General features: G+C 40.8%; 1 protein-coding gene across 1 annotated transcript in view; it reads left to right on the forward strand.

The window, feature by feature from the left end:
- HAUS1 (HAUS augmin like complex subunit 1) overlaps positions 1 to 13,328 on the forward strand; it is a 193,191-nt gene that overhangs the window by 99,129 nt on the left and 80,734 nt on the right. The window contains exons 4-5 of the mRNA XM_069218857.1: positions 2,474 to 2,608; positions 5,826 to 5,949. Of these exons, the coding sequence (XP_069074958.1) occupies positions 2,474 to 2,608; positions 5,826 to 5,949 (259 nt within the window). The remainder of the gene's footprint in view (positions 1 to 2,473; positions 2,609 to 5,825; positions 5,950 to 13,328) is intronic.

Consider the following 13,328-nt stretch of genomic DNA (forward strand, 5'->3'; position numbering starts at 1 on the left):
CGTATTTGATGAGGAGAAAAATACATCCAAAAAGAAAGAAAAATCTTTCAATGTCAATCCACTGTCAGCAATTTATTTGGAAAAAATCAATCCATGATAATAAAGTCAGAACCAAATCACCATCACGCTGACCTGCCCAAATGTCATACGGAATAGTCCATTTCAAAGCTTTGGGGTTCCCATGTAATATAGAATTACGGGCAGTTGATTTGCGATAAATAGAGGTCTGCAACATATCATTATTTATAGTTAGCAGGACATCTAAAAATTCAATAGTGTGTGTACGGTATTTCAAATCTAGGTGGATGTTGAACCTATATATATATATATATATTTTGAACTCGTGAATACAAGAAAACACCGGACGGCTGCACAATGCCACAGGGATCGTATTTGATGAGGAGAAAAATACATCCAAAAAGAAAGAAAAATCTTTCAATGTCAATCCACTGTCAGCAATTTATTTGGAAAAAATCAATCCATGATAATAAAGTCAGAACCAAATCACCATCACGCTGACCTGCCCAAATGTCATACGGAATAGTCCATTTCAAAGCTTTGGGGTTCCCATGTAATATAGAATTACGGGCAGTTGATTTGCGATAAATAGAGGTCTGCAACATATCATTATTTATAGTTAGCAGGACATCTAAAAATTCAATAGTGTGTGTACGGTATTTCAAATCTAGGTGGATGTTAAGCTTGTTATTAAGTGCACTGATGTATTCCAAGAGAAGCTGTTCACCGCCATCCCAAATAAGAAAAAGATAGTAATTGTACCTAACCCTGTTTTTGGAGGTAATACTCATTGTCAAACAGGAAGACATTGTGGGTAAGACAATATTTTAGCATAGCTAAAAGCATGTTAGTATGTTGTAAAAATTCGATCTTACGGGTGCCTAGAAAATATTTACAGGCCTGAATGCCATAATCATGCATGATGGACATATATAAGGAGGTCACATCCATCGTAACCAGAAGATAATTTGGTTGCCAAAGAATATCATGTACTTTGTTTAGATAAAAAAATCGTTAGTATCCCGCAGGTAAGATGGTAATGCAATCACATAGGGGCACAGAAAGAGATCCAATTAACGTGAAGTGTTCTCTAACAGAGATGAATTCATACTTACAATAGGTCGGCCCGGAGTATTTTTCTTGTTTTTGTGAATCTTAGGTAGAAGATAAATACAGGGAATTTTAGGAAACTCCACCTTTAAGTACATATATTCCTCTTGATCAATAAGACAATCCTCATGCCAACTATCCAACATCTTCCAGTAACTCAGCTGATATTGAGCAGTCGGATTAGTACGTCATTTTTCATAATGTTCCCTATTAGACAACTGGCGATGTGCTTCCTTTATGTAACTGGCTACATCCATAATTACAATGTTGCCACTTTGTCAGAGGGCTTAATCACTATAGCAGTATTGGATTTAAAGGCATTTAAATCATTCCAATCTAAAGCAGAGAAATTAGCCCTCTTAGATCTCTTGGATTTCCATTTACTGCGATATTTGTCAATGTCATCAACCACTAACTCATAGAATGTGTCAGATTACCGCTGGGTAATTGTGGATTAAATCTGTTGGAAGGTTTTAGAGAACTATTGAGAGTATGATCGACTTTGAAGCCCATATTCTTCAGGATGTCAATATCAGTACAAATGTTATCATTTGTCACATCATCAGAAATAGTTAATTCACCAATTTCAACCAAATCAGGAATATCCTTAATATTGAATCCTGAGTGTCCAACCACATTAGTATTACATACAGATTGTCTTAATTGTACTTTGCTGAAAAAATATTTAATTAGACATAATTTGCGTGTGAATTTATATAATTCAATTCTGGTATTGACATAATCCCAATGAACATTAGGACAGAAACTGAGATCCAAATTGAGAGTACGTGATTGATTGTGCGTAAAATAAAATTTTGAAATATTGACAATGATGTTAGAATTGTCAACAATGCGACCATTCTCTAGTTCTGATGTTGTTGTTTCTTCCTCTTCCCCCTCCGCGTCTTGTGTCTCCTCGTCCTCTGTGTCTGCTTGACTGTGGCGTGACCATTTGCATGAGTCGCATTTCCCCGTGAAAATCCAGTTTATTCGAGAAATATGTAATCAACTGCATTATTAGTGGAATTTAGCTTTTAAAATGTTACTTACATCTACAGTAGACATGATCCACATGAAATTCGGCACAAAATTAATAAAAGTATGAGGTATTGTTATTATTTCTGGAATAAAAGTGGCATGTTCTAAAAAGTGGTGCCAGAATATTTTTTTTGCAGATGCCTTTCCATGAATTAGTAAAAATTGGCTAAAGCTCAAATTAACCCTCCAACAAGAAATGTATTCTGACTCACTAGTAAAACGTGTAGCCTTCATGGTGAATGACAGTATTAAATGTTTTTGAATAAAGAAAGAAAGCCACATTTTGAAATGTTTTTTGTATCATTAGTTTTATGCTGGAAATCAATGATTTATCCTCCAAACTTCATGAAGTTGAAAATAAAAATCATTCAATGGAGTATGAAATCCTCAATATGAAGAAGAAGTTTACAGAGGCGCTGGCATTAGAAAAATCTCTAAAAGAGTGAGTATACAAATTTGTGTTTTATTTGCGAGAGTAAATAAAGAAAAACAAACAGTACAATTGGTCTGGTAAAGCTTTAGTAGAGGCTAAATCTTGCATTACAATATGTTTATCATTGTAGTCCTTAGTATGCCTGCCATCGACCCCAGATCATCTTGTATTCTTCTTATGCTTGTGGCAAGTGTATCCTCTGGCTGTATACATTGGTGCTTCAGGTTTGGCGCACCAGTCTTTTCCTTTACACCAAGCTAATATTAATGGAGGGTTAGCCGCACTCCAGGCTCCAGCAATGTCCCATTTGGCTAGAAGGATGCCCAATCCCACCAGCGACCACCTTCCCACACGCACTTCCTTTTTTGAGCGGCCCAGGAGCTCCACTCGAGGAAGGACGTCAATGGGACATTTCGGGAATAATTATTTTGTTTTTACAAGCCTTAACAAGGTGAGCAGTATGTGTTATGTTAAAAGTATTTATGGAGCGATACATTAACACATATGTTTTTGGTGCTGTCCTTAAAGGAAGACCAATGCTAGGTGTGAGAAGGTATTCCAGAAAGAGAATGGTCTTAAGTTTTTTATTTCTACAAAGGAGGAGAGCTATGGAATTTTTGGTTCCAATGTCACATGCATGCTAGATAGGGCTGGGAGGCCCAGGCTTAGATTTTCCGCGCCATTAGATGTTACAAAAGGGTAGAGGATTTGATAGGTGGTCTGAGGACCAAAAGATTTAATAAGGTTGATCAAAATCTGCGTGCATGAAAGTACCAGGTTACCTTTATCAGCAAGAAAGATATTACCATAAAGATATTTATGAACCACACAATGTATTTTGAATCAAATCCTTCTATGAAAAGGCAACCAGTGGAGTTCAGTGTGGATTGGTCTGGCAGTGGAAAAATGGGGTGCTGATAAGGGAAGTCTCCCAGCTTGATTTTGAATTTACTGACTTCTTTGCAGCAAATACTTATCAATTCCTAGATACAAAGCATTTAAATAATTTTAGCACCAAAGATGCACTCTTGTATACCATAGTACTGTGGAAATAATAAAAGGTTACATTTGGGTTATCTTTTACATTTTAGGAGGAGAGGGGCCAGAGCACATGCATATGCTTTAAGCAGTCTTTCAGTACTCAGAGTCTACAATACCAGTAGGAATACGTCTTAAAAAAAAAAATACGGGAACCACTCAAAGATGCTCACTTTAATTTCTATCTTGACATGGAAGGATACGAATATGAAATCTGCAAAAGTTCCACCCTGCTAGGCTTAAGTTGTCCCGGCTCTGCTAATTGTTGTAGGAAAACAAAACCATGGCAATAGAATGTGTGCTAATATTTGTACTTGTGATATGAATCCAAAAGGACATAGAACACCATAAGACATGTTACAGGTTTAACTGTTTTAGGCTGCAAATGTCAAATTTGTTTCAGCATTATGGGCTTCATCTACAGAGGGTTTTAGCATTCACAAACATTCAAATTTGATGAATCTGAGGTGTTGGAACCTCTAAAACCCTTTATTAAATGCACAAAACCCAGTTGCCAATTCGGAAAATATTTTCCAAATCTTTAAAAGGTTTAGCAAACCATTAGCAATTGTTATTTAGGAGGGGCTTATTAAAGGCATTCCTTCCAAATATCAGTTCCTTATGGTATGTATTAATGTTTACCAACCAATATCCGGTTTACATGTAATATTTTTCCATTAACTCAAAGGAGGTGGTAAGCCGTTCGCAAATGTGATTTGACAAATGTTTGGAGATGGCAGTGGTCTATTGTGAGTTGTGGGGGCACATATCCAACCCTTTTGTTGCAGCAGATAAGGTAGAGCTGATAATTCAGACTTGATTAATACCTACCTTTGGTTTTACTGGTGACAAATAGGGGAAGGCAATACAAAACGTACAATTTTCAATCATATGGTGTTTCACAATCTGCTGAGCATCTGCAACATTAAAAGAAAAGGTTTTGAAGTCTGGCTATCATTGCTAAAGTGGCTACATCTGTGTTGGCTAGAAGAATACCTGTATTCCAGATTTGTGAGGTTGAGACAATGGCCATCCTTGCATACACTTACAAAGCATCATTGTCTAGATTTGTAGTCAAGAAATGAAGTTCATTTTGCCAAGGTAGTTCTATAAGATTTGAATAGGCTGAACTTTCCCTCAGTCTCCTATGATAGTATTGTTAAGGCATCTATTCAAATATGAGAAAACTGTTGGAAAAACCGCTTATAAGGACAAGTTACTGGTCTTTCATAATGATTTTTTTAGTTACTTTATCTTCCCTCCAAGTTAGCAGTACAATCCCACCTCCTCGTTTTAATAGATTTAATTGTGATTGAATTATTTTTCCTAAAAGAAGGTGCTTGATGTATCCTCAACCCATTAGACTGTATAATTCCACCTACACTAAAATTATAATTTCTTTTAGTCAAGAAACCTAACATTCAGTATGCTGAAAACCTGACCATCAAACTGATACGCATTTCTAATTTTGGCTGTGTAGGCACGACCCTTAAGGAATATTTCAAGAAATGTCCCATTTGTAGAAAATTAATTACACTAAATATTAAGGTACTTGCAGAAACTTCAACAAAAAAAAAAAAATAACACTCATAGCCATATCTGCTTATAATGATAAAAGAGTGTAATTGGATTTGATAGAAACAAATATTATAAACTTTGAGAAAGTGTCAGTGCTTCCTTCAGCTCCTAGTCTCTACAAGTGATAGATCTGGTAGGTATTTAAACAGGACTAAACAATATGCACACTCTTCGTGGGCAATGGCATGCAAGATCTGGGTTAAGCAGTGTGATAATAGTACCGGGCAGTATCATGAACGGGTGTGCTGGTTCCAGAGCAGAACTATATATCTGTTCTTGAGGCCCTGCACTATCTTACAGTTAACATGGAAACTGTCTGAGCAGCAGAAGCAAAGCTTAGAAACCTAGTACAGTGTTTCTCCTGCAGCTCTTGTACAAACTGAGAATGTGTGCCCTTTGCCTACGTGCACCCATTTATGATACTGCCTAGGAACTCTGTTTGCTTAGTGACAGTTTCCAGAAGGGGCCCCCATCTGTGCTGCGTTTCTTTCTAGTATAACCAGTGTTATCCTTTCAGAAGTTCACACAATAAATTGCAAAACTTTGAAATCTTGCATCTGTAAGAAAAATTGGTAACACACAAAAGTTTTTATCCATTTCCTATCCACAGAGACTTGTTAGAAGCTGAAAAACAATGTGCAGCCCAAGAAGAGAAAATAGCTTCCCGCGCTAATACCTTGCAGTTTCTTGAACAAAAAAGAAGTGATGCTGTTTCTAGAATCCAGGCAGCTGAGGTATGATAGTCCATTTTAAAATGGTCTGAGTACATGTTCTCATTAAATAGGCTCGGTATTATGCATATGTTACTCTGAGCAAGATGTTCAATCTGCTTGTCACTGTAATGTAAATCAAATTGTAGTGTGGTCAGTTTTACGTATATTTTGCGCATTAGCTTCAGGCCTTAGGCCTCTGTGCACTTTGCCCTAAATATATTTTATTCATTTGCTAACAGCTTAGAGCCTCTGTGCACTTTACTCTAAATGCTTTCTATTAGGCTTCGTACTGTTATTTTACAGAATAGCCAGTTCTACGGTGTTGTTTTTTATTCATATCACACTGTTTTGCCTACTTCAGCACTGGAGTTCTTCATAACATATTCACTCTGTGCTTTAGTCAAGGATACAGTCTGGTACATTGCCGATAGACGTGGTAGGAGTCTAGACTTGCCATTCCTGCGCAGGAACATTTTGTGATCACGATGACATGTTAGTTATAAAATCACTTCCTTGTCCCAATACATCAAGAGGGAGATTCCGACCAGGGAACCACAACTAGACGCTGACTGCCTCGTTGCAGATGCTGAACCAGATCACAGGCCTTTGCTCAGGTATGAGTGTGTCCGTCTCCCTAGTGATACAGAAAGGCAAGCTGAAAGCTTAACATGCTGTGCTCTAAATAGAACAAGCAGAGGGAGAGTAGAAACGGTTAGGAATTATGATAGCTTTATTTCTATGTTTTACTCTCCTGGTTACTATATCAATCCTACTATGTTGTATTGTTCTGGTTATTGCGGCTCACGCCTTAATATCTAAAATACAGTCGTTTTATTAAAACATTATATAAAACTTATACTGTCTTTGTCATTTGTATATGAGACCATATTGTGAATGAGAGAGTTGGTTTGGATCTGAGTGACCACGACTTCCCTGAGAAGTTCCAAAGATGTCATGCGCTCGGCTGCCCAATCATTTCTTCCCCGTGGGAGAAATGAGGCACTGCTAGTTAGCCGGAGCAACAACCGGATTTAGGGTGACAGAGTTCCTTACACGTGGGTCAAACTCAGTCCCCCACACCGTTATCGATCCTGCTGCCTAGAAATCCAGTAGTCTCATTTAGGATAATGAGAGCCCACGCGACATGGCGCCGCCAACGTTTGGTCTGGCTCTAATGTTTGGGTCCGACTGACTCTCTCGGTCTCGTATATATTTTGACTCCTCGGTTCCGTATGCGGAGACGTCCGTAGGGCTGAGGGTTTCCGCCACCCCAGGTTGGGTACATCCTATTACTTAGTGGTTGGTTGTTCAAGCTTGAACTTTGAAAGGAAATACCCCGATATTGGTGTGCCTTCTCTGTCCTAGAGCTATTATTGTTATACTAATGGCGAATCCAGTTGTAGTAGATATACCGCTTAATATGCGATTTCCGCTCACGGGTCATCTGATAGCACATGGACTGACGGTCCAGGGGGGTCCGGTCACTTTTGTGGTGGACGCCCATGCAGCCTATAGATCAGAACTTTTTTATTCTTGGGTCGTATTTCCAGCAGCTGATGGGGGTACAAATACTTTTCACGAATATACTGTTGCGAATGTCCCTGGACAATACAGGGCTTATGCATACTTAGAAATACCTTTATCTTATCAAGAACACCATAATTGGCTTGATGGCGCCCTCCCACATTCAGTAACACCAGTACGGTTAGGTCCGTTGAGTAATGATGGTCCGACCTGGCCTTTATTGGCTACATATACACCATATCCTGGAGTGGCAAATGTGGCAGTGGCTGAAGTGCGTCGTTTATATGTGGAATTAACTGCAACGTACAGACGATTAGTTCAGTTTGTGATGCAGACATTAAATACTAATGCAGCGCGTGCTGCTCCAGCTCATTCACATGCGGTGGTGCCGGGAATAAATCCGGCCACTGTACACTCTGTAATGGGCAAGGTACCGGCTAAACGTGAGGAGACTCCATTTTGGCTGGCGCAAAAAATTAATACGCTGGAAGCAGTATTTCCCCATACGGGACCTCAGGATAAGCATAGAATTTTGACGATGTGTTTGCCGTATGGGATGGTTCCTACGGTGGATCTTTGTAATACTTGGGGCACGGTGTTTGCCGCTCTCTATACTACAGCACACGGTACACCGACTTTGGCTAATTTGCCGGAGGTGCTTAAACAAATTCAGGATGAATATGGGGCTGCCCCTGCCTTGGATTTAGGCATGCAATTGATGGGTAATTTTGACGCGGTTTCTTCTATTATTTTGAGTAATCTCAAGGGGGAGGCTGTAGCACTAGCAGTGCGAATGCGTCTTCGGGACGTTCCGCAGATTAATCAGGAGCGGGAACTTCCGAGAATAATAGCTGAAACATATTCTAGTATTGGTCGTGATAGCCTAGGGGCTCGACCGCAGAAACCACAATTGCAGGGTAAAAATAATAAGGATAATTCTAAGCAACAGCAACCTGAGGGTGCGAAAAAGCGCTGGGATAAGAATCAGCAAACACCTAAGAAAGATGGTGGGCAGTCTCCGCAACCGGAGACCCCACAAAATAAGTATAATCTCAGGAATAGGGATACTTTGAAGACGCCTGATAGATATCAATATACTGATACGCGCCAATCTCGTTCCTTTCAGGACTCCTCGGAGAAAAGAAGTGAGAGAGGTGGGCGGTCAGAGCGGAGGACGGAGTACGTGAAACCGAGACAGGATTCACAACGCTCAGCGGAGGTTTCTATTAAACAAGAAGAGAAACCGCTGCAACAAAAACAGCAGTTTAAAAAGAAGAAAGTGGCAGCAGTCTCAGTTAGACATGCCGCTCAAGAAGAGAGTTCTCTTGACGAACAAGACATGGGCGTTAGCGCTGTTAGACAGCGCGGCAGAGGTCACAATAGTTCGCCGGAGTCTTCTAGAGCATCTGGAGGCGAAAGCAACTGATGACTTCATACAAGTCGAGACGGCGGATATGCGAGTCTCTGATCCTGATCAAGTATATCTTGTGACTCTACGATTAGAAGGGGACATTGACCGCGTTGTACACGCCATCTTTTGGGACCATATGGTGAAATCATATGATGTCCTGTTGGCCGAACAAGATTGGCCACCTGACTTTGTTCGCGACTGTCCAGTTGGGGAGGAGGTTATTGCGCCTTCCTTTTCACCACTTGTTCCGAGAGAACTAGCGGAGTCATATGGTAAATCATGGGCTCTAGCACAAGCCCCCGCCCTATATAGAAATAATGTGGGGTGGGATAAACAATCACCTTATCATGTCATTCCCATTAAAGGAGAACCTCAGCCACAGCCGCAATATCCTATTAAATTTGAAGCAAGGGCATCGGTTCGGAAAATTCTTACACAATTGGAGTACCAAGGTGTGATTGAGCCTTGTGTCTCGCCGATGAATAATCCCTTATTTCCGGTTGCTAAACCGGACCATTCCTATAGGATAGTGGTGGATTACAGACATTTGAATAGTCATACACGCACATATGCTATACAGAATTCACATAGCGCTGCGCTTATGAATAATATAGTGCGTAAAAAATACAAAACAACATTGGATATCTCGAATGGATTTTTCTGCCAGAATATAGCACCCGAAAGTCGGGACTATACCGGTTTCAGTGCGTTTGGCTCTCAGAAAAAGTTTTGTCGTTTACCTCAGGGGTATAAGAATAGCCCAGGACTGTTCTCGGCTCGTGTGACTGAACTTCTGCACGAGTTGGACCCTGAGGCGTTATCATATGTTGATGACATTTATTTGACGGACGATGAGATTCTACAACATCTCAGTCGCGTATCGCGCATTGTTGTGGGTTTTGCTGATATTGGTTATAAGTTTAATTTTAAGAAATCGAAGATTGCCTTCCTCAGTGTTATTTTCCTGGGATATGAGTTATCGAGTGAGGGCAAGAGCCTGGCGCCACATTTTTTGGAGAAATGTGCTTTACTGCAGCCTCCTAATACGGTTCGGAAGCTCCAGTCTTCTGAATTTTGGCAGAACTTACATTCCTGATTATGCTACACGTATAAAACCCTTATATGAACTGATTCGCCCGAATTTTTCAAGTAGATTTTGGACGATTGAGCATACACACATACTGTGAGAGCTGCAGAATGATCTCTTAGCGGTTAAACATTTACACACGCGGGACAATAAAACTCATTTGGTCATCAGGGTGATTCCTGGGGCTCTTGGATTTACGTATGTCACCTTTAATGAAGGGGAGACAGTCCCGATAGCATACAAGTCCCACTTGTATTCTGCTGCAGAACAACGTTTTGCACAGACTGAGAAAATTCTCACTGCAGTACAGATGGCTGTGATCAAAGAAAGACCGCTAGCCCAGGGCCAACGCATTATTGTCGTTTCCCCAATTCCGGCCTTGGAGGCTGTTACAAAAGCAAGTGTTCCTAATTCGAAAGCTTTACACCCGCGGTGGATACAATGGGCTACGTCTTTGACGGCCACTGATGTGGATTACATATTTGACCCTAAGCTGCAGACTCAAGAATTTCTTCAATATGAAATAGAGTACCCGGTTCCTGCTGGCACATTACCTATTGACCAATATGAAGTGGTCATGTATACCGATGGGTCTGCGCAACCGGCGGTTGGGACTAAACAACAGTATTCGGCTGCATGTGCGCTGGTGAGCGGGACTATGGAGGGGGGAGTCTTCTGCCCCCGACATACTTATACTAAAACATTGGGAGATTGCACGGCGCAGCTGGCTGAGCTCAAAGCTCTTTTGTTAGCGTTGGAGCATGCAGAGCCGGCGATATTGACCTTGCTGGTCTGTGACTCCTACTACTGTGTGCAATCCTTCAATGAATATCTGCATTATTGGAAAATGAATGGGTTCAGAGATTCTAAAGGCAACACCATTAAATATAAATTGTTGTGGGGTAAGGTTGCGGGTCTGAAAGAAACGCTTCCTAAAGTCCATGTTGTACATACACTTGGACACCAGCGCGTTGGAATACACGTTGCTGGGAATACTTTGGCTGATGAGGCTGCAAAGTCGGCAGTGGCTATCGCCACTGTAGCCGCGGTAACTCGTTCGAGTTCAAAACCAGACATAGAGATTTCGGCTGCCATAAAAGCTACGGCTGATGGCACGCCATTTCCTACAGGATTCCCTTCTAAATATAGTTACTGCTTGAGTGGTGCACTAAATGCTGTTGTTAATATTCCAGGCGTTGGTGTACGTGAGTTACCGAATAAGATTGAGAGACCTCGATTAATTTCTGCAGCGCATGAAGGGGTGGCATCTGCGCATGCTGGTGTGGCTGCCACGATTTCGCTTTTACAGGCCCGTTATTGGTGGCCTGGTCTCTATAAGGAGACAAAGCAGTATGTCCTTTGTTGTGACGTCTGTCAACAAATTAAAGCATCGTCGGCTAGACGCCCGCAGCAGACTCCTCTTCTGATATCAAATAGACCATTACAGTGTGTGTACTTGGACCATTGTGGTCCACTGACACCAGATAGTGCATACAAATACATATTGGTTGCTGTAGATTCGTGCTCCAGATTTGTGTGGGTCTGGCCACAGCGCTCGGCTGACGCTCGGACTGTTATTAAAGATTTGCGTATCTTTGTCGATACATTTGCAGTTGCGGCTTTTCATTCGGACCAGGGCCCTCCTTTTGCCTCTAAGGCATTCAGGGACACCATGGCTTCGTTGGGGGTCCAACTCCAATTCTCGTCTCCATTTCATCCCGAGGGAAATTCTGTCGTGGAGCGTTTAAATCTTGATTTAAAGCAATCCTTAACAGCCAGGGTTATAGGTACGGGTCTGTAGTGCTTTCCTCTTATTTAGTTTCTAAGCACTAACATAACACACCAGAAATGCACTTCTGAGGTCAAAGAAGACTTTTATTGTTGTTAATTCTTCCCCATCCCCAATTTTTATGTATGACGAATTAGTAGCTTTCAAGTCCGCGTTAATCAAACAAAATATATCAGTTTGCAATATACACAGCAGGTTATATTTATAATATATTGAATGCAAAGCAAAACAAATACTTCACCGTGTGGGAAACTATCTACAGCTTCATCTTTCTAAGGTCTGCAAGCTGATGACCCCTGTCAGCCGCGAGAAAGAGATTCATCTACCCACACGGGATTGCTGGCAGCTGGCGCCAAGCTCCAGCACGAGGTCCGGCAGATTCGAATCTGACTCTCTGCAGCCTGTTACATTCGTTACAAAGGTGTGCCCGCTCCTCTCAGACCTGGGAAACTGAGCAAGCCTTTTGGAGACTGGCCAGGTCTCCAAGACTACTCCTGTTCCCAAGCTCTAGCGAAGAAAAACAACACCCATGTACTCTCTCTTATCATGTCTAGTCTACTGTGAGAAAAACATCTTGGTTCTCTTGTGCAAAAACACAGCTTGGAAAAATACAGCTTGGATTCTCAACTGCAATGTCTAACTCCACGTTAAAGGCAATAGGCAGCTAACCTAAATATCAAATGCAATGTCATGTTAAAGGCAATAGGCAGCTAACCTAAATATCAAATGCAATTTCTAGTGTCATGTCAAAGCCAATAAGCATCTAAGCTGAATACAAAATGCAATGTCTTATATCATGTCAAAGCCCATAGGCAGCTGAGCTGAATACAAAATGCAATGTATAATATCATGTCAAAGCCCATAGGCAGCTAAGCTGAATATATGATATCATGTCAAAGCCAATAGGCAGAATATCTAATAGCATGTCAAAGTCAATAGGCAGATAAACTGAATACATCATGTCAAAGCCAATAGGAATGCAATGTCAAAGCCAATAGGCGGCTAGACTGGATACAGCATGTCAAAGCCAATAGGCAGAATACAGAATGTAATGGCTAATGCAATGTCAAAGCCCATAGGCGGCTAAACTGAATATAGAAAGTAATGGCTAATGCCATGTCAAAGCCCATAGGCGGCTAAACTGAACAAAACATACCATGTGCTACTGGTGAACATTGAGCAACTAATATGCGCAGTGGTGAAACACAAAGTCATTGGTCAAAACAAACTCCATCAAATGGCAGTACATTCCGCCCTTTGACCAATGAATTTTTGTTTCACATATCTCCTGTTTCAAACAAAAACAAAAAAAACATCAGCACAAAAAAAACATTATCAGCAAGTCACATTTGAATGATCAAAACAATCCCTGTAAAGCAATAGAAGTGAATTAACACATTGATTTCATAACCTTTCACATCAGATACATCTATACAGAAAAGACTGGGCAATTTTTATACTCTGAGTGAGTCTCTAATTCAACAGTGTTAGCAATTTGATGTGGCATGAGTTCTGCTCATGTAAAGGTGCACGGTCCACCTGAAAGGTTTGCTGGAAGATAAGCAAAAGTCAGAGTTCCATACGAGAGG

The sequence above is a fragment of the Pleurodeles waltl genome, chromosome 1_1, assembly GCF_031143425.1.
Source record: "Pleurodeles waltl isolate 20211129_DDA chromosome 1_1, aPleWal1.hap1.20221129, whole genome shotgun sequence".
Taxonomy (NCBI): domain Eukaryota; kingdom Metazoa; phylum Chordata; class Amphibia; order Caudata; family Salamandridae; genus Pleurodeles; species Pleurodeles waltl.